The sequence below is a fragment of the Papaver somniferum genome, chromosome 1 (assembly GCF_003573695.1).
Source record: "Papaver somniferum cultivar HN1 chromosome 1, ASM357369v1, whole genome shotgun sequence".
NCBI classification, from domain to species: domain Eukaryota; kingdom Viridiplantae; phylum Streptophyta; class Magnoliopsida; order Ranunculales; family Papaveraceae; genus Papaver; species Papaver somniferum.
This window is the reverse complement of record NC_039358.1, coordinates 58,582,783-58,603,636: the sequence shown is the minus strand read 5'-3', so window position 1 is coordinate 58,603,636 and position 20,854 is coordinate 58,582,783. Positions and strand designations below refer to the sequence as shown.

The 20,854-nt window shown below is 37.5% G+C and overlaps 4 protein-coding genes and 1 non-coding gene across 6 annotated transcripts; 2 read left to right on the top strand and 3 right to left on the bottom strand.

Moving 5' to 3' along the window:
* Positions 1-3,892: 3,892 nt before the first annotated feature.
* Positions 3,893-4,474, bottom strand: LOC113316994. The gene has a single exon (XM_026565181.1). The coding sequence runs from the start codon at positions 4,472-4,474 to the stop codon at positions 3,893-3,895; it is 582 nt and encodes a 193-aa protein (XP_026420966.1).
* A 1,679-nt stretch (positions 4,475-6,153) lies between these two features.
* On the bottom strand, positions 6,154-10,723 carry LOC113288091 (U-box domain-containing protein 5-like). The gene is made up of 6 exons (XM_026537038.1): positions 10,324-10,723; positions 10,145-10,219; positions 9,343-9,528; positions 8,614-8,721; positions 7,310-8,502; positions 6,154-7,175 (listed from the first exon to the last, which is right to left on the bottom strand). Exons 2-6 carry the CDS (start codon positions 10,199-10,201, stop codon positions 6,401-6,403), a joined length of 2,319 nt encoding a protein of 772 aa, XP_026392823.1. The 5' UTR covers positions 10,202-10,219; positions 10,324-10,723; the 3' UTR covers positions 6,154-6,400.
* Positions 10,724-16,542: 5,819 nt separating this feature from the next.
* LOC113288076 (protein RADIALIS-like 3) lies at positions 16,543-18,141 on the top strand. Of its 2 annotated transcripts, none has more exons than XM_026537019.1 (3): positions 16,543-16,642; positions 16,763-17,069; positions 17,808-18,141. In XM_026537019.1, the coding sequence occupies exons 2-3, from the start codon at positions 16,795-16,797 to the stop codon at positions 17,833-17,835; spliced, it is 303 nt and encodes a 100-aa protein (XP_026392804.1). In that variant the 5' UTR covers positions 16,543-16,642; positions 16,763-16,794; the 3' UTR covers positions 17,836-18,141. The 2 variants fall into 2 exon arrangements, with proteins under 2 accessions (XP_026392804.1, XP_026392813.1); XM_026537028.1 differs by having other exon boundaries at positions 16,560-16,642; positions 16,779-17,069.
* Positions 18,142-18,849: 708 nt separating this feature from the next.
* On the top strand, positions 18,850-18,921 carry TRNAQ-CUG. The gene has a single exon. It is a non-coding gene; the product is annotated as a tRNA-Gln (tRNA).
* A 43-nt stretch (positions 18,922-18,964) lies between these two features.
* LOC113288066 (ABA-inducible protein PHV A1-like) lies at positions 18,965-20,742 on the bottom strand. The gene is made up of 3 exons (XM_026537011.1): positions 20,374-20,742; positions 20,103-20,179; positions 18,965-19,652 (listed from the first exon to the last, which is right to left on the bottom strand). The coding sequence occupies exons 1-3, from the start codon at positions 20,616-20,618 to the stop codon at positions 19,084-19,086; spliced, it is 891 nt and encodes a 296-aa protein (XP_026392796.1). The 5' UTR covers positions 20,619-20,742; the 3' UTR covers positions 18,965-19,083.
* Positions 20,743-20,854: the final 112 nt, after the last annotated feature.

The following is a 20,854-nucleotide window of genomic DNA, read 5'->3' as shown; positions in this document are numbered from 1 at the left end:
GAAGAAGAAATCAGAGTTTGATCAAAATATTTTTCTGCTGCTGCTGCTGCTGAAGAACACGAAGAACAGACCCACGCTGACAGTCGTTCTTCAACAGTGACTACGACCAGCTGCTGACGGTCTTAAAACAACAGCGTGGCATCACTTTTAATTTATCGTTCTTCTGTGACCCTTCCTGGCAGTCTTAAACTCACTGCTTTAGCACTATTTCATCTTTTAATCAACTTTTGGGCTATAAACATGTATTTTGAGCAAGTGATTAATATGAGGAGCTAAACCCCATTGCTGAGGCGACGGAGGAAGCCATTTTTCCAATTATTATGTGGTAAATTCTATTTAATTTAATTTTCATAATTCTCTTATGATTATTTGCACTGAACTGAAATCGAATATATGATTCTGATTAAGTGGTTGTGTTCTCAATTGATGGGTCATGCTTAGGTTAAATCTTTTAATGGTGCATGCTTTCGATTTACAACTATTGTTTTGAGAATCTACTTGTCTAGGCGAAAATATTAGAATCACTTAAACGTAAAGAGTTGCATAAATATTGACTAGATTAAATCACATAAAAATTGGAGATTGGTGGAATCCAAAGTCTCAGTGCTTTTTATAAACTTGAATACAATTTCTTTTTAAGTTTTCTATTTTAATTTGAGTCTAAAATCGAGTCTACATAATCCGAGTTGAACAAACTTTACTACCACTTAAAAACTACATCACATACTGGCGGAAAGTTCACGTCCGTGAATTTCTGCTGGAGTTTGAAAGTAAAAGACAAACTCATTCCGGTTACTTAAGTATGCGTACCCGTTTGCATACTTAGGTAGGTTACTTTCTAAAGTCGGTTTGTTCATGAACTAAAACATTTATATAATAAGGAATGCAATATTTGCAAACCGTGGCTATAATGTTCATGAATTGATTCGAGTGAATCAAAATCGATTTTGCTTCAATTGTGTCTTGTATACTTCTATAAGATCTAAGCAATTGAACAACTCTCTAACTAGTTCATTTGAGTCATTTGAACTAGTTATGGTGAAGATGAATAAGGTTGATATGAAAGTGCTCATATGGATAGTCATTGGTTAACTATTGTTAACCAACTAAGTGCACGTTTAGGTACGGTTTCCCAAACCTAAATGAAGTTACATTTGAATTGTGTATAACAAGCTAAGTTCGATCTAACGGTTGAAAGATATTAGCTTGAATCTAATCAGGTTTTCATCTAACAGTGAATATTGAATGCTTTGTTACCAAGGTAACTTAGATTGCAAACCCTGACTTGGAGACTATATAAAGAAGAACTCTAGCAACTGGGAAACCTAATCCCCACACCTCCTGTGTGATACTAGTTGCATAAACTAGAGTCGATTCTCCTTTAACCTTAGGTTTTTCACGAAACCATGTAGGTTAACGACTTGAAGACTTCATTGGGATTGTGAAGCCAGACCCAACTATTTTCTCTGTAGTTGTGCGATCTGATCTTACTGTTTCTATCTTGTTTGAGTGCAATCGTAAGATTGGCTTGATATTTATATCTCCGATAGGCAAGATAGAAAAGTAACCACAAGCACCTTCGTCTCATCGTTTGTGATTCCACAATATCTTGTTTCATTAATCGATTAATATTATTGTGAGGTGATTGATATTTCTAGGTTGTTCTTTGGGAATATAAGTCTGGTATATCAATTGGTTCATGTTCACCTTGATTTATCTAAAGACGGAACAAAACTCGTAGGTATTTCTGCGAGAGACATATTTATCTATTCCTTTAGACTTTTCTGTGTGAGACAAATTTGTTTATCAAGTCTTCGACTTTGGGTCGTAGCAACTCTTAGTTGTGGGTGAGATCAACTAAGGGAATCAAGTGCATAGTATCTTGTTGGGATCAGAGACTTAAGGAACGCAACTGTACCTTGAATCAGTGTGAGATTGATTAGGGTTCAACTACAGTCTAGACCGAAGTTAGCTTTGTAGTAGGCTAGTGTCTGTAGCGGCTTAATACAGTGTGGTGTTCAATCTGGACTAGATCCCGGGGTTTTTCTGCATTTGCGGTTTCCTCGTTAATAAAACTTCCGGTGTCTGTGTTATTTCTTTTCTGCATTATATTTTGTTATATTATTGAAATATTACAGGTTGTGCGTTGAATCGATCAATTGGTAAATCCAAATTTTGGTTGTTGATTGAAATTGGTTGATCCTTGAACATTGGTATTTGGTACCGTTCAAGTTATTTCTCTTGTATTCAATCAGGCTCGCAAATTTCTATTTGCTTGATTGCGGATTGAATCGAGAAATTGAGATATAACTCTTTGATATACTTTTTATTAAGATTGAGTCTGACTGTATAGTTGATTCTCTTAAAAGTATATTGGAGTTAGTCCATACAGATTGCTATGCGAAATATTGGGTGAGGTTGTTAGACCCCCGCTTTTTTAGACGTCTTGTTGGTAACCCCAAACACCAACATTCGGTATCGTCAAACAAATAGTCAGCATATGTAAAGTTCACAGTCGGAGTTGAAAATTGTTTTCCGACAATGTCGATTGTGGTCAATTTCGAAGCAGAGAAATGCAATTTTGAAACAATGGGACAAGAGAGAAAACTATACAGTCGACATTTGCAATTTAATCTTGAAACAATGCCGACAAAAATAACCAACAATCATCACTGATATAATTTGAATCGACTATGTTGGCTCCTAACATGTAGAAAACCCATTTAACTAACATAGCAGTGGGCATAGCATTCAACGAAAAGGCAATACCACTAAAATTGTCGGCATTGGGTTCATCCACAAAATAATGCCGACAATAACAATCAGCATCGCATTCATACATAAACCAATGCCGGCAGTTACTTTGTAACTCTTTGACCTAATTTTTGATTTAAAACCTAAACAATTCATCACAACACTATGAAAATTAATTGACGGAGAAATTTTCGAAATCATCGACTAATTGACGATGAAATGAGGAAATTATGGAAGAAGAGAAGAAGAAAGGGTAAATAAGAGAAGCACTCGGTTTTGAGGGGATACGGAATACCAATTTACAATGATTTAGGTTTTTTTAGTTTTTCTTTTTAGTTTTTGTTAGGATAAAAGGCAGTATTGACATTTCATCACAAAAAAAAAAAATCTCTTAACAAAAATCCAGCCCCATATAACTGTTAGTATCCCCAATTTGTGGAGATATGCCGCAAATGTGGGTTCTTTACCTTGCATTTCCTAGGTTTCGTGCATCATTATGGCCGGTTCTTATGGGGATGGCTAACCCACCCATTCGTCATGCCAGCTGGCCCGCCAAACTGGTCGCGCCACTATGGGAAAAGGGTTAACCGGTTGAGTCTCTACCGACCTCGACCGCTAATGGTGTCGTCTCGACCGTTCGGTAGATTTTAAACCTCCAACGGCTCATTCTCTATCGCTATAAAAATGTGACATTCAAATACAAAATTTACACCAAAATTTTTACACAAAAAATTTCTATCTTTTCTTACAAAATTACAAAGTTTGAATCCCAACTTGACTTGGCTATCCAACTTGATTTTTCGAAAGTAGTGCTTGAAACCGCTATTAGTAAGATATGTGACGGTTATAAAGAAATAAGTAAAAACCAAAGAAGTCTACAAGTTTTGGATATTGACCAAATAAAAACTCAAACTAAGAAAACACAAAGAGAAGTTCAATGCAAGGAAAATTTGAAGGCAAAGAAGAAGATAAACAAAGGAAACTCCGTTCGTGAGCGTATTGATTGGAAGTTTGGTGAAATGAAGATGATAAACAAGGTGAAGAACATTGTTCCCAATTTTTATTTATAAAGTCTTTATTGTAAGTTATGTCTAGTTTATATCTTTTTTTTTGTTGCTGCGAACAATTGAAGATTTTATTAAGCCAGAGAGTGTAAATTGTCCAACAATAATTGTTCCTCTATAATATTAGGAGGAGCATCTGACCAGACCTTACTGATCCTAAACCGTCTACTAAACTTAGCTAGCATATCCGCTACTTTATTACAGACTCTAGGAATGTACTTACATTCCCAACATTGAAATGACTTTAAAACTACTAAAACATCAAGCAAGATGCCTTCGTTCTCCCATGCTATAACTGGTGAAGCTTTATTAATATAGTCTGCTATATTCTTTAGATCAGTTTCGAATATCAAATCTGTAAGCTGCATCATTTTACTCCATCTGACAGCAAGAAGCGCCAGGCATTCAGGTTGCTCAACATCCCTTATTTCTGCATAGCAGTTTGCTGCGCATCCTCTCCAGGTGCCTGCAAAGTCACGCAAAATACAAGAAGTTCCAGTTAGTCCTGTGTTGGGGTCAAATGAACCATCACAATTTATGGTTAAAAAAGGCAGCTTGGGTGGAGTCCATGGTGCATTGGGCTGTAGAGTGCTACAAGGTATCTGCTGGTTATGGCCAATAGTTTTATGCAATCTGTCTAGTTTATATCTTATCATCTAGATTAATGAAAGAGGCACTAATGTAAATTAAAATTCGAAAATTAGATTATCAAACTTAATGAAAGATGCACTAGTTTATATTAATAATATCTTAAAAGTAAACTTTGATAATAACTTTAAATCTTGATTAAATGCATCATACAAATGTTAATCTTGATTAAGTGCATCATATTTGGGCAACACCCTCGAGATATGATAACAGTTATCGAATTGAAAATCTTTTCCCACTCTGTTGCACCATTCAACCCGACACATTTGCTCCACATCAAATTCGTTTTGACCATTTACCCGGTTTCGATTGCCTTCAATAAGCGCAACAACAAGATCACATCCTTGCTGACTACTCCGAAGCGATGACACAATGAATTTGCATCTCGATTATTGAGGTTAAACGTTTCTTCTCGAAATCTCTGAAATATGTCCCGCCATACAGTAAGTTGTTGTTGTTATCGTGCACCATTGACCATATCTTGTGTAACAAGAACGTAATTCCTGCAAATGGATTCATCTTCAGCTAAGCTAAATCTACGACCTCGAACTGACATATTGGATTTGTGGAGTGAAAGATGAAATTGGATATTGTATTTATAGGATGAATTGATGACGGTTGGATAAGATGTTGCGGGTGACCGAGTTTACACCGCTGGCGGTCGACTCTTGACCGACGGGTCTAGATTACGCCGAACGTCGAGACTCTACCACTAAGTAGGAACTCGACCTGGCTTTGCCACTTTGTCGCGCCCATAATAGGTACAAAAGCGACAAACTCATGGCTTTGTCATGCCTATATGAACCGGCCTAAGACAAGTCTTACGACGGTGAATTTATGAGCAACGTTGGAAAACAACGTTATAAGCCACCATCCTTCTAAGAGCGTCCACAATGGACGACTAAACCCAAATATAGTGTCCAGTTGATAGGCGTAGTGGGACGGACCATCGATCAAAATTTGATCAAAGACTAAAATCCAGACCAAATTTGGTCTGCGACCAAGACCAAACCCAAATATAGTCGGGCGCTTATATAGTCCACGCCCCATAACCAGGCGGACGTATAGTCCACGTCCCACCCCAGGAGGACGTATAGTCCACGCCCCACACCAGGCGAACGTATAATGCACGCCCGTCTTTTTTTTTTTTTTAATCTTTTGTGTGGGGCGGGCTTAATACCTCCGCCCCACTCTTTACAAACTTCAAATGCATGGGGCGGGCATAATACCTCCGCCCCACTTTTTTTTCTTTTTTTTTTAATTTTTTTTTTTCTACACCGGGCGAACGTATACTCCCCGCCCCACACCAGGCGTTGGTATATTCTACGCCCCACACCAGGCGTTGGTATAATGTCCGCCTGACCAAATTTAGTTTTCCCACCGTAGGGTCACACACCAGATTAAACCCAAAATTTGGTCTTTTTTTTCCTCTTTGGTCTTTGGTTATACTCGCACCACTGCAGTTGCTCTAAGGGACCAGATTTATGATCACTTTATTAACAAGTGAGGAAATTTTCTAGTTCTGCCTAATTTATAAATTATGACCGGGGAAGTTTTCCAAAAGTCAGCCTAGCTCGAAAAAGACACTGTCACTTATAGATGAGAATGATAAGATACCCTTCAAAATCAAACCTTCCACCACTGATGCTATTGACGAATATTAGAAAAACACTATAAAAAGTCGGTGTCAAAGATTTTCTTTTCTACATCTTTTTAAATATTTGTTAGAAAATAATAAACAATTGTAAACACAACTGAGGGTCCAGAGTCGGAAGCATGAGAAGTTAAAGAATCATGAATATTTCAGCAAATCTATCCATCAGTATGGCAGAAGCGGTAAAATTGCCCACCATGTATTAGTTATCAGACTAGGTACATATACACATAGAATCCTGCCAGCTACAAAAATGCAAGTAATTCGAGTTCTTGCTGTCTCAATCAAGAGCTACGGATTTAGGTTTCCTGAATCTCATGATTTTCCTTCCAAAATATCCCGGAGTCTTTGAAGGTGACCGCTTTTCTGCAGAACAAGTGCTCGAACCTGCTTGATATTCAGGTGGTGCTCCAGTAGAAAGGGGAGCAGTTTTTTCCATTGTATCGTTATGTAAGATGTCTCTGAAAAGTTGGAGTAATTTCATAGCAGTTTCCTTCCCGTGGGAGTTTCCATTGATAGATATGTTTACAAGTGATGGGATAACACCTTCTTTCAGCACCAATTGAGAATTCTTAAAATGGTGAGAGCATAAGGACAGAAGAACAGACAATGCTTGTTCTTGTTGCTCATGAGTGCCAATTTCAAGTAGTTCTGCTATAGAAGTGATACAACCCTTGGCTTCGGCCACCGCAATCCTACCCTCTTCAGTCTCGCATAAATAGTTCAAAATCTTTAGACAATGCTCTGCCAGTGAACTATCAGACAAAAATGAGATAACCTTCGATAGGCATGTTGTCTGTAGTATGTGGAACCTGATGTCTCCATACAAGGATAGATTATGAAGAATTCTCACAGTAGGAGCATAATATTCTGCCATATCTGAATCAAGAATCTGTAGGATGGTAGGAAGAGCTCCAGAGGCCACAATTTTGGAATTACAATACTCGTCAGCAGACAAAACTTCCATGATTGCTAGCGCTTCCTCAGCGATTTCGGAATCAACAACTGAGGCCAAAACATGAAATAGATCTTCAGATAAGGATGGAATTCCAGTTCTGCATTGCACAAGAGAAGGTGATTTAGTTATTACTGGCTTTAAGATAGAGTACTTTCTCCACAAAATATGAAAAGGTAACACGACACAACATGGTGACCGAAAAAGGCTCAAAGGAAAACATGAAATAATTACCCGCTTCTTCTCATGAATGCCAAGAACACCTGAGCTCCATCTCGCTGTGCTTCCACATCACACAGTTCACATGCCTCTTTCAAAAATTGAATTAGCAACTCACCAAAATTATCATTCAGCATCGAGTGGCATGCTTCATTATTTTCCATCAGTTGGTTTTTTACATCTCCCATTGCTTTGCAAAGTAGTTCCCAAGGGAGTGCCGTGAATTTTTCAAAGAGACTGTCTGAATGCATGGCATTGCTAATTGCTGCAGATGATTGATATGTATGAGAATCATCACTCGCCTGTGCTGAACCCAAACTTACGCTATCTACAATCTTAGACCGGGGCAAATCTGATACCCAACTAACATCTGAAGAGCCAATGGAGACACAGCTTAAATCAGTTGGAGTAGGCATTTGCACATCACTAAAAGAACCACCTAAGCTAGTGATGGAACAGGAAGATGACGAATTCCAGGAGAGTAGTGCTTCGGGAATTGGGTCTGAGCATGGATTTTGAATACTGATCTCATGTTTTATGCACCACTTCGAAATAAGATCCTTCATGGCAGAATTTGGAACTATAGAAAAGTGGGGAAGCTGCTTTTCAGTCTTTGGGCACAGATCGTGACCCTCACTGAACCACTTCTCTATCCACATCCTTTCAAATGTTTGCCCAGAAGCTATGACCACAGGATCATACATGAGTCTCCCAGAAATGGGACACCTGAATTCCTCAGGAGGAGTGACTTCACTAGCACCATCAGTTTGATCTTCATTCTGCCTGAGCTGTTCCCCCAATTCCGGTTCAACTGACTCATCACATACACTATCACTTAACAAAGGAATAGAGTTCGTTCTTGAACATGAATCTTCGTACTGAACATTGTCACTCCCTGTCTGCTCAACCTTAATTAAGCTCCCATACTTCCTCAAAAGGTATAGGAGGTACTCGAGAATTCTCTCTTTTGTTTGATCAATATTACGGACTTTATCAAGCAACTTTCTAATAGATCTTTTCTCTATCAAAAGAGCCTTTGGAGATGTAAGATGCAATTTTAAGGCTGCAGTTTGAAAAGCCTCAAACTCAGAAGCCTCGCTTGAATTTGATTCTTGGCGGATCAATGATAATACAACCTTACCAGCCACTTCATCAGAAGATTCCATGACAAATTTTGCATCCCTCAGGTCAACAACAATTCTAGAGATCTGTCAAATATTTCATTATCAACTCTCAGATGACATACTAGCAAGTTCCAGAAACTAGCTCTACTTGGTAGAAGGATGGCAAAAAGGAAGAGGTGCACAAACTTCACAAACCTTTGCAGCCAGAAGCATTGGAACCATATTCTGAATGTTGCATAAACTTTGCTCTAACGCTTTTCGTACTCTTTCGCATCTCAAAAATACTGTATTTCCCGTGATTGCCTGAATAATTTATGGAAACAATGTTGTTAAATTAATAGAAACTCATTTTCATGAACGGAGCATAACCCAATTAGTCAATCATACTAAACAACAGAGCCTCCAGAATTTGATATAAGTGACCACCACAAATTTTGACCTCCCCTCCTACCATCCAAGTATTCCTTAATTAATCGAGTAAATTCCTTCATGAAATAGGCGCAGGGCTTTGTGACGGTCCAAAAGTCTAGTCACTGCATATTAATAGTTTAATACTAATTTATGGAAATAGTAAATCAGTACATATCATCCTATTTGATCCAAAATATAGATAAACGCATATAAATATTAGTTCTTCCAAGATCCGCATGATCAGTAAGGAATGAGTAATAGAACATTTGCACTATTCTGCAGCTATTTTATTGAAACTCGACTGTGCTACTCTCTAATTTGTTTGTTGTGGGAATCTAGGGTTTTCTAACAAGTTGACGTATCTAAACAGATAAATCATCTGGCAGAATTTCTGGTCCAACTTCACTGCAAAGAGAACACTTGATCATTTTTTTCTGACAGCTACATGATAAAGCCTAACAATGTAAAAAGCTGTTATAAATGCGTCTAACCCATAATTATTCAAATACATACCAAGTAAAGCTTGCTACATTCAGCGCAATGCTGGATAATTAAACTGGCTTTTTCCATAGCAACGTTTAGAGAGCATAGAGCTTCTATTCCTGATGCACATCGTGGCTGAGCTGATTCTATGGCTGGAAATATTTTTGAGATTCTATCAACATATTTTGAGAGCTCAAAGCACATAGTACGATGCACCTGCAGCGAGAGTATGAAACTAATAAATAACGAAAAATATCTAAACGAAAAATAGGAAAAAGAATGTGCAAGAGCAAACTTCATGGGCTTTACAGAGTGCATATGGAGATTGGAACTCATGTTTTTACGCTCCTTGTACCTTCCCCACAACTCAACAAAGATACCCAAACCTCATTAATGGGAATAATAAGTCTATCCCAAAATTATAGGCCAAAGTGTTATAGGGATTTTCTATTTTTTTATAGTTTGAGGTTATTGCTGATCTTACAGCTGCCATTTAAAAAAAGCAACATCTTACGAACACCTTAAACTAGCTACTTATTGTGAGATATATTCCACCTTATAAAGTTTGCATTTTCATGAATAATGTATTCAACATAAACAATCTTATTACCACGTCAGCTAAACTAAAATCTCATTTCTTGCAAGATTAAGGTCCCCTTAACCCCCAATCTACCAAAAGGTAGTTTTGTTTGAGGAATGAAAATGAAAGGAAAAATTAAATAGATATCTATCTCAAGAAATTGCATTCAATCCTCCATGAAAACTGGAAATTTGTGAAGTTACAATGGAGAGTGTTGAATTAGGGGTATTAAAGTCAAAATATTATCTTTACCTTCACGCCGTACGAATAAGGCAGCCTCTGGGCATCTTTGGCTTTCACATTCTCCATTCACAAAGTAGCCTTGATCTGAAAATTAAGATAATAAATTTAATGTCTTATGAAGATTCAAACAGCTATTAACTAATTTTAATTTACAGAACTTGAAACAAAGCTTCAATTGGATAACATACCAAATATTATGGTCAGAGTCTTGATCATGCACTTCAAAAGTTTCTCTTTCTCCTTTACCAGAGAGAACAATTGAAATAGAATATCATCAACACTTAAGCATACACCTTCAAGAATTTCTATCTCAATGAATACAATTTTGGGTTTTCATTTGTTGATCCTTGGAGTAAGACTAATCAAGCTAGAAGACAACAAGAAAATACAGAGCAACCCAGAGAACTTCTTTCAACTTTTGTTCTTTCTTCTTTGGAAGATTAGATTCCTAATAAACCCCAGAAAAGGAGAAGCAGAAAAAAGTAGCCAAAGAGAGAAAGGAACAAGAGTGGAACAAGAAGTTAATTTTATTTGTTTTATTTATTTTTCATGGGGTCTTGGCAGGTGGAAAAGTGAACAAAACTGTGTGATAAGAGATACACTGATAAAGAAAGAATAGAGGAATGAAGGGAAAGAGATTCTCTCTTTCATTAGGTCTCTCTCTCCCTTCCAGCAGTCCTTGTTGAACAATATAACAAGTATTGCGTCGTCAAACGCAGTCTATGGTCCCAATTAAAGCACAAACATCCGAGTTAAATTTACGTTCTTTTAAAAGATAGTGCAATTGACTGTATTAACAACCCAAAGCGCTATTAAAACTTAAAATAAGCTAAATAACTCCGTAATGGACCCAATTTCTCCCGCGACAAATATACAAAGCAGAACTCTTTTTTTTTTAATTTTTGTTGATGGAAAAACAGAATCTCGTTCCAAAATCCCAAAATAAAATATCTACAGAAGAGAAAAGAAAAAACAAAGAGGTGATGTGGGATGACTAGCAAAATTCATTTAGTTTTTACTTTATGCTTACAACTTTTTTATGCACTAATTTATGCTTAGGAGTTACTTCAGATATTAATTTCAGCTCTTTACACCATATATTTTAATTGAAATGTAATAATCAGAGAATGGTAACAAAGATCTTAGAACCAATGATAAAAGATAGTGAAAAGAAAGGGTGTCATGTTGATCTGCACAAAGGGTCATATCATGTCATGGAAACCAAAAGGATAAAAAGTAAAATCGACTATATGTAGGTTAAAAGGCAGAAACTCATAACAATAGCTTCAGATGGTCTACCATAGGCTAATGGGAAAACACTGTATAGACAAGCTCAGACTAAAATTTGTAGAATGAAAAATTAGTCAGGACAGAAACAAAAACTAGTGTCAACGTCAAAGCTTTTGTTAAGCTAAAATGGAACCTAAAATGTCAACTGTGTGCTTTCAAAATTTCAGAAGTTATATTTTCATATCCTTATTATTATTTCATGCAAATCCCAGCGGATTTCTTAACAAATACATTAGCCTAACGTTTGAACTTATCTTTTGTTTTAGGTATGTCTTTCTTTCACTAATATTTTTTAGTTGGCAGTCTCAAGTACTACATAGACTTTTAAGAAGAAAGCAGTGGGTAGTAGTGGGTAAACGGTAGCTTTCTTCCACGCAGTATTTCTTTCACTAATTTGACCTGAAAACTCCAACCATAGTCTATGCATTCCAGAAGATTGACTCATTCCTAATAAACTCTACCAACTATTTTACAAAACTATCAACTTATCAAGCACAATGATTGGGTTAAATCAGTACAACTAACAAGGGATGGAACTGCTAATGGACTTGACTTCCTATATCCCAGGACCTTAGATGGATCTCGGCCGCAGTGGCCTGAGTAAATCAACATGGTAATGATCTAGCACGTGATTTTCATAGATTTTCTTTACCATATCGAATTTCTGCACTGCAGATGATTTTAGCCCCCTCAATTATAAATCCTAGTCGCATACATGCGCCTCAACTAAATATTTGGCTGGCTTCCTAAGCATTACCAAATCGTATTGGATGAATTGATATAAAACCGAAGTGAGAGTGCATTAAACATCAACGAAACACACTTAAGATGAGTTGTTATAGTTTTCACACAATGGACTCCCACCATTTCTTGAGCTTACAGAGGAAAAATTATCATTTTCAGTGGTCTAGCCCAGTACCAGAACTTAAAGCAATCAACTGTAAGGCTCATCAAGAGACCAACTGAAGCCCACATAACAGAATCCAACATACACCTACAAACACTGATTCTGACACCCACGCACAAAATAGAAAAATGCAAAACGCCAAAATTTAATTTTAACCAGGATCCTCTTCCTGATAATGGGTAATGCTGGTACCTGTAACCTGGTCTTTAAAACCTCATAACAAGACCCAAGTTCATACTGGACCAGGGCTGATATGAAGTGGCGGGAATCATCCATTGTAACATAGGAGTAACAACAGTCTACCGTGAATTGGTCGGACAATGATGAAACAGACTGTTCTTTTGTCAGGGTTATCTCTACAGTAGTAAAATGAACATTATCTCCACGGTATGCCAGGTGAGCATACATAAACCAAGAATTAAACCCTTGGTTAGAGTATGACTGGTCTATGATTAATTGGGCCGAACAAAAAAAAAACATAAGTTGTTCCATCCTGTATTATAGAGTTTTGAGAATCATAATTCAAGAGATGCAAAATAAGATTTGGGAATCGAAGTTCAAAGCATAAGGCTGTATTTCAGATTCAGGCTCAGCTCATTTTCTTGACAACATTAAGGAAATCTGACTCATGCAAAAGTTTTTGCGTAACAAGTGATGATCTATCTAGATATGTCCCATTTTCTTGAGAACATTAAGGAAATCTGACTCATGCAAAAGTTTGTTCGGACAACTGATGATCTATCTAGATTTGTCGTTTTCCAATACAAAAGATTTTTCAGTCAGGTCTGACTTGAATGCCTTGATAATAAGTTCCACAACCTACACATATGAGACACACCCAGGAGCTCTTAGCACAAGAAACATGGGACACATCAATGCAAGATCAACATACTGGATCTCTAAAACTACAGGCAGTAACTCAAAAGCAATCTGGAATCCATGTAACATTTCAAAAAGCTTAATTTAAAGTTCTAGTAAAGCAATCCTTTGTTTGCCCACCTTATCATTACATTGTACCTTATCAAAATGGTGTAGTCTGTTGTTATCAGCTTTTACCAGTAAAGGATAAAAGTATACAGTGCCATTTTAGTAAATATTTCCCAGTTTTAACACAAAGAACATTACTAATTTCATCTCCAATGAATAATACGTTAATCTATTGGCTAGGTGTATGAATCATTCTGTAACATAATCTAGTTATGCAACCTGTTATCCTCAGCAAGGTAAGGTTACCATCATTGATAAGATCCTTTTCTACTCTTTTCTGCAAGTAGATGAAAAAGGTGGAGTTTTTGTCATCTTTTTTTCATTTCAGATTGACTTTGGTTTTGTTAAAAGAATCTTCCACAGAAAGCTTGGATCTCATGCTTTTGATCCAAGATTTGTGGACCCAGGGGTACGGGGTAAGGACTTCTTCGTGTTCGTGAAAAGGCATTAGTTCTCCAATTTATTTCTTATTTTATTTACCTGAACTAGAAAACAAGAGGTCTTTTATCCGCTGAACAATCCCATGATAGTATCTACAGTGTGAGATTCTTGATAAAAAGTAGTTTTCCTGAACGTCTATATAGCAGTCCACTAACAGAACCTTTCTGACCCTACTCTTCCAACTTGTAAGGAGGACCACCACCAACTCCTAATGAGAAACTAGCCATTCAACACGGAGAGGGATTCCAAGAATTCTTCTTCTTGGCTTTCCAGAGGTGGAGACTTGAGATTATTAGGATGATGATGATAAGGATTCTAATATCTATTGGGTGACAGAACTTTTTCAGTATAGTAAACAGAATCACAGCACAATTACAAGACCAAAAACTCAGCTATCGTTCTTCAAGAATTTCTACAAAATTCAATTATATTTTTTAAATAGATAGAAAATTCTCGCACCACCAATTGGAGAAGACAGAACAAAAGATAAGATAACTATTGTCAACCAAACAGTACAAAGACCAGTAAACAGTTAATTCCTGAAGTAGAAATTGTTTAAGAAATTTCCAATATAAAGCCGTAATCAGGAATCATTTATAATTCCATATCTGGAAATAATAGAAAAATCAAATATCAAAATATTGAAAGGAATATCAATGATTTAGGTATGATCGGACCCAAGGAAAATGACTTCAAAAAGAACAAGCAACTGAACACATGTTTGTGTGTCGACCACAAACCCTATTATATTTGACGATTAATTAAAGCAAGCACCTTTCAGGTAAATGATAGTAAACTGGTTGGGGATGACATTGTGAGAAGCGAAAAATTGGAATCAGAAGTTCCAAGGATAATGAAATACAAGTCACAGAGCTAACCGCAATATGCATGTTCCCATTGTGTTTGCTACTGCGGTAGAAAAGAGAACCCACACATAAAAAAGAAGCCTATACTTTCAGGATGCTCATTATATCAACAAGTTCCTCCACTATAGCAAGGCAGACATGAACCAAATCATTAATGAAGTATCCAAGATTATTCGGATGTCGAAGGAAGACCAAAATCAGATACTGAAACCATCCAAAACACATCTTTTTCTGGACCATTCAACTACAACAAACTTCCAAACAGCCATGGACGATATGGTTGGATTATTCATCACAACTTTCACAGATGTTTCTTTCACGGGACTCTCCACGTATTTTTCGCTTTGGGGTGGCCTTTCAGTTGGACACTGCCAATGTCACACCTGTAGTTGTGTGTCACTTGTATGCAAACTACAGTGCATCCTTTCTTCAAAGTGGTTTGCAGGGCCACATATCGAAGGCTTATGTAGGATGAAGATGATTTCTCCACTTGTAAATCATCCTCATGAATATCAGTCATTCTAAAACTTGTACCTCAGACATCCCGTGATTGGATATCAAAAGGCGGTTGAGATTGCTATCTTATCCTAAATTCTCCATCATAGATAATGGGGGTTAGGAAACCTGTAGATAAACTAATTACGGAATTCGGATGATTAGCAGAAGATCCACACTCAAAATCAGCTACCTCTGCATCCTCATTTGGGTCCGAAAGCCACTACAAACACATAGTACAACTACGAGTATAAAGGACTTCGCCTCATTGTGTATCTACTAGAGCACACCAACATACCCGTTTAGATCTTAGTTTCTTTTCTTTTTATCAGATTAAACTAGAGTCCCTGCAAGCAGAGATAGGTGATGATGAAAATACACACAAGGAAAAAGAGCTCGGGTGAGTATAAGAAAATAATATCATATGGAAGCACTATCAAGAAGCTAAAATCTGCTAATCCACAGCTTAATTTTGCCATTTAACGCAACAAAAAAGAACATTTCCAGCTAAAACAATTTTAACTCTAACCAACTGATCCAAGTAACTTTAGGCCACTATTTCTCAGTTGTCTTGGTCATTAACCATCTGGACAACAGAAAGGTGTTTGTCAGCATGAGTAAATAATTGGTGAAATGTGGAAAAACCTATTAATGGATGACTGTCACAGGGACCTCCTTCCTACATGAGAAAACACCTGTTGACTTTGCTGATTCAGCAAACAAACCTAGTATTATCAACTTTCCAGTTTCCACTACCTTCACCAGCCACCAATGTTTGATCCACAAAAAGGAAAGCTTGTCAGAAGCAAACTTTTAATTCCCTCGGCATGAAGTAAAGCAAACAGCTAACCACCTTGAGTAATATAGAGAAAAACTAAAATTGGACAAGCCATTGCTAGCAGTGATAAGTGATCATTCTGTTGGGCTGTTCTGTCATTCTTACTAGCAAACAGTAATAACTGATTATTTATCCACGAAATAGATAATAAAATAACAATCATGGTTCAGTTCAACTTGGTGAATATTTCTTGGTTTTACAGTTCTACTGGCACCAACCAGCTGGACTTGACACCCGTTTAAACACATGGGTGTCTAACTTGAACTTATTGTTTAGTTGGCTGTATAAGGAGTGTAGGAAGAGGGTATATATCATGCCCGTATGTTGCTACAGATTTTGTACCATCTGATATACAGATATAATTTCAAGGAAAAAGAGAGGGCTTCAAAAATATAAAGGAAAAAAAAAGAACAGTGCTTTGATACTGATTCCTCTCCCATCTTGCTGCTCCTACCAAGCTTCATTTTTTGTGGTGGATAACCTAACAAAACTATACCCCTTTATTTTCTTCAAAATTCATATTCTCTCAACTGGCTCCACCCCACCACCTCAATTGTGCTTATATAAGAGATCATATGACCAGCTCTTCCTCATATCAATCTTGGAGAGTAAGAGGTTTGTTGTGCAGCTCTTCCTCTTTGTATCTCCACTCTGCCACGAGTCTATATATATTCTATTAAAAGGTAATGCTTATATTGTATCTTCACTACCGAACAACATCCTATCTTTCTATCAACTTCTTTTCTCCTGTATATTTGTCTAACTCTGTTAAATTAATTTTTGCTCGTGTGATTCTGATTCAGAACCACTGTCTATTAGAACAACCAGGTAAGCAATGGCATCTAGCTCAAAACGTAGCTCAAGCTCATCTTGGACATTGAAGCAAAACAAATCTTTTGAGAAGGCCCTAGCTACATATGACAAGGACACACCTGACCGCTGGCAGAATGTAGCCAATGCTGTGGGAGGAAAATCTGCAGAAGAAGTGGAGAGGCATTACAGAATCCTCTTAGATGACCTCAAGCGCATAGAGGCTGGTCAAGTTCCATTCCCAAACTATAGACCAACTGGTTCAAGCAATGGACACAATCTTGGTGATGAAGAGGCGAGGTATTGCTAGCAATTATTTTATTGTTTATACATGTTATTACTGCTATTAACTTGGCTGTTGGGTTACTGAATTCGTGTACCTACGCCCCCTCTATTTACATTTTTTCTTTATTTATGTTTAAGGGTGTAATACATAGCCATTGAAGATATAGAGACGATAATATCTAACAACATCGTTAACGTTACTTCTCCCAGAGCTACTAGCTTACTCCATGACCAGTTAAAACACCGGCACAAGGATCTATAGAAACAACCACTTCAAATCACAGTCTTATGATCACTCCAGCTAACACAATCATTACTCTAATGTTTGGATAGCCAATAAACAGTTTGAAGGTGCAACTTATCCGTGCATTTCATGTACCAAACCGAGCACTATGAGGTTTTTAGTGCAGTTCGTTATCCGTCGTCTACTTGATCCCACTTATGAAACTTACCGGAATACCTGATCCTGTACAATCTTATTCCAAAAGTCACAATTCGAGTTTTCCTTCATTGAGTACACTCTTAAATTTCTTCCTAGATTTACTGAATAAAATCCTAGTTGTCCTGATTCCTGACGCGGGAACTCCAGAATTATTCTAGATTCCCATTAACTGATGTTCTCAATTTGGAGCACACATTGATAACAGATCGTATAATATTCCTTGTACGATTAGCTAATGTTCTCAAAGCCTCTCAGATCATGTCATGATTCCTTATGTACTAACACATTTATTTCTCATTTTCTGCTCACAGGCTTATCAAGTTTCTGAAGCTCAAGTGAAATCCAAACCTTAGCAATTATTAAATAAGTGCAGATCTACTTAACAGAATTGTCAATGCCATATTGACATACATGTAGAGTGGCATGAAGATGAGAATCACTCTCATACTGTTCACCAGTATTTTATTTTCCAGTATTTCTTGTTGTGTGTTTCTTTTCACCTCCTACTCTTCCCTAAGCCTTTGCCTGTACGGCAAAAACGGCAGGGAAGAACGAGCTAAGCAGTGATTTCTCCTTCTTATATCATTTCTAATGTAACTGTAATATATATATATATATATATACGACGCATTATCTACTTATCTATGACTCTGAGATCAAGTGATTACTCCATTTAAAACGAACACAAATATGTTTACGAAAGCGGAACACATGCAAATGATCGGAAAACGGAAAGCGAAACATTCCAAAAGCAGTCATGCAACATAATTGACCAAAATACTCATGACATAACAGAACATACGGATATTCCACACTACAATCAGTATCAAATTATTCAAGCGATTATAAGCCTCTTAAATATGAATAAATAACTTTATTCCAACCTAACAAATTGTACAATGCTGAACAGTTGAACAAGGTAAAAAAGCACTGATTATAAAAGAAGAATTGCAAAATCAAATCACAAATTAGGGCTTTCATGATGAAAAAAAGCTAATAGGGTTTTCGAAGGCGAAACTAACCTGTTGAGCATAGAAGCAAGAGCTTCATCCCGCAAGCCGCATAGAGCATTCCGAGGTAAAGATCTTAAATCAGCTGCATCGTCAAATCCAGCATCCAAACCCAAGAGAACCATGAATGGACAATACACATGGCGGTACACTACCAAAATCAGAATCGACATTGATCGAACAAAATACCGATAACGAGAGGATTTTAGGGTTTGGATCAAGAGTTTAGAAAAGATCCGAGTTGTTTGGGGAGGCGGGAAAATGATTCCATAAAAGAAATCTGAGCCTACGGTGCTCAACAGGAAACTAGTTTGTATTTTAAATATTCATCCCTTGGCAAATTGGTTCTATGGTCTAGTGGTCAGGACATTGGACTCTGAATCCAGTAACCCGAGTTCAAGTCTTGGTAGAACCTAATTTTTTCTATGCCATCTTTTTTAATTATAAACAATACCAACTTGGACCTAATGCATGTTTTCAATCCATCAAAAGCATTAAAGAAAGAAGAACAGCAACAACAGCAACCCTATCAAAAACATGGCAGCAAAAATGAGTAAACAAAGAAGTGGTGAACAATTTACAGTTCAGCTCTCATCTTGGCACCTAAATCACCGGTAGCTTGAGAAGCTTTTTCTTTAGCAGTTTCGTAACTAGACTTTGCTTTCTCACTCATTGAACCAGTAGCCGCAGCAGCAGTGTCATACATATTTCCTACGTTTTGTTTTGCATCTTCGTAAGCTTGATTTGCTGAATCTTTACCATCCATCATTTTCCCTTTCATTGTTTCCTTCATTTCTCCTGCTTTTCCTGCAGCTAAATTTGCAGCGTCCCCAGCCATTTCTGATGCCTGACCAGCTTTCTCGCGAGCCATTTCTGATGCCTGACCAGCTTTCTCGCGAGCCATTTCTGATGCTTGGCCAGCTTTCTCGCGAATCACGTCTGAGGCCTGACCAGCTTTCTCGTAAGCCATTCCTGATGCTTGGCCAGTTTTCTCACGGATTATATCGGATGCTTGAGCAGCTTTTTCTTGAGCCATTTCTGATGCCTGACCAGCTTTTTCACGAGCCATGTCTGATGCTTGTCCAGCTTTTTGTGAAGCCATTTTTAACGTTGGTCCTGCTTTATCATATGCCATATCTTTTGCTCCTGCATACATGATCATATATTCAGCGGAATCCAACATATTTTCAACTTGTTCGACCTGGCACAGGCATCTATGTTAAATTAGTTCTAGACTGAGCCTTCTCCAGTTCTATATACTATCTGCTAAATGAGCCGTTCCAAAAAGAAATCTTTCAAATATGGAGGCATAATATGTAATAACCCTCCCTGGCAAAATGATTTAACAGCCAAGAGACTGGATTCGGCCATCTACTACCTGACAATTGGTACAACCATATTTCCCTACCAACTTCTTGGTGGGAAACTCAAGGGATACCAAACTTGGATCCCTTGGCGTTTATAAAAATAAAATTACCCAAAATCTACAGGGAAATCTAACTGTCTAGCACATAGGACTTCCCGCGGGGGAAAAGTGCAACCTGAGTAACCAAATCAGCAGAAACTGCAACCAACCAAGGTTTGACGTATGCGTACCAGATGCTGCATCTCCTGCTTTGTTCATCATATCCTGGGCAGTCTCCTTGGCCGTATCTGTCTTGATTCCAAGTCCCCTGAATTCATATGCACATTGAAGTTCAATTATCAGTCTTAAAACAAGTAACTCGTCAGCATGATAATGTATGATAATCAAGTGTTTTCGATGCCTATGGGAATAAAGAGATTTCCCACAAAAATCAAACCAGTCATGATCTTAATGCGAGCTCAATGAGTTAATCCGAGAGACAAAGAGAGAAAGAGAGAGTACTCATTTAATTTTTCTCGCGCCCAGGCAACCCAAGATTCACCAGTATCCGTAGCACCCTTCATGGTATCTGATGCTGCTTCTTTCATCTCACCTGCTTTCACTTTTGCATCATCTGCCGCTAAGTTAACTTTCTCTTTCGCATTTCCTATTATTGAATCTGCTGCATAACAACAACTATGACTTCGTTCCATGATCATCACCATGGACGCTAATATCGCTACTACTAACACCAATCTCTTCTCCATTTCTTACTGTCTCTCTTTTTGCAACCCGGAACTGAACACGGTACAAATTAACAAAGCAAAATGATGAATTCCGCAATGAAAAAGTGGATTAAGAGCTTAGAATTTCAGAAGCAGTTGTTGCACAGGGATGGGATGGATAATAACGTGGATGGACATGGGACTTGCTTTTCGCTTCATTTGACACGTAAGCCTTTGTGTTTTGATACGTGTCATATTTCTCAGTGAAACGCGATCTA

Excerpts from the sequence above, each read along its gene's own strand:
- LOC113316994 (XM_026565181.1), bottom strand. The coding sequence starts at position 4,474 with ATGATAAGATATAAACTAGACAGATTGCATAAAACTATTGGCCATAAC.
- LOC113288091 (XM_026537038.1), bottom strand. The coding sequence starts at position 10,201 with ATGGAGAATGTGAAAGCCAAAGATGCCCAGAGGCTGCCTTATTCGTAC. Across the intron at positions 9,529-10,144 it reads CTTATTCGTACGGCGTGAAG|GTGCATCGTACTATGTGCTT; the intron begins GTAAAGATAATA and ends CTCTCGCTGCAG. Across the intron at positions 8,722-9,342 it reads AATGTAGCAAGCTTTACTTG|GCAATCACGGGAAATACAGT; the intron begins GTATGTATTTGA and ends TAAATTATTCAG.
- LOC113288076 (XM_026537019.1), top strand. The coding sequence starts at position 16,795 with ATGGCATCTAGCTCAAAACGTAGCTCAAGCTCATCTTGGACATTGAAG. Across the intron at positions 17,070-17,807 it reads CTTGGTGATGAAGAGGCGAG|GCTTATCAAGTTTCTGAAGC; the intron begins GTATTGCTAGCA and ends TTCTGCTCACAG.
- LOC113288066 (XM_026537011.1), bottom strand. The coding sequence starts at position 20,618 with ATGGAGAAGAGATTGGTGTTAGTAGTAGCGATATTAGCGTCCATGGTG. Across the intron at positions 20,180-20,373 it reads GCGCGAGAAAAATTAAATGA|GGGACTTGGAATCAAGACAG; the intron begins GTACTCTCTCTT and ends ATATGAATTCAG. Across the intron at positions 19,653-20,102 it reads AGCAGGAGATGCAGCATCTG|GAGCAAAAGATATGGCATAT; the intron begins GTACGCATACGT and ends TCATGTATGCAG.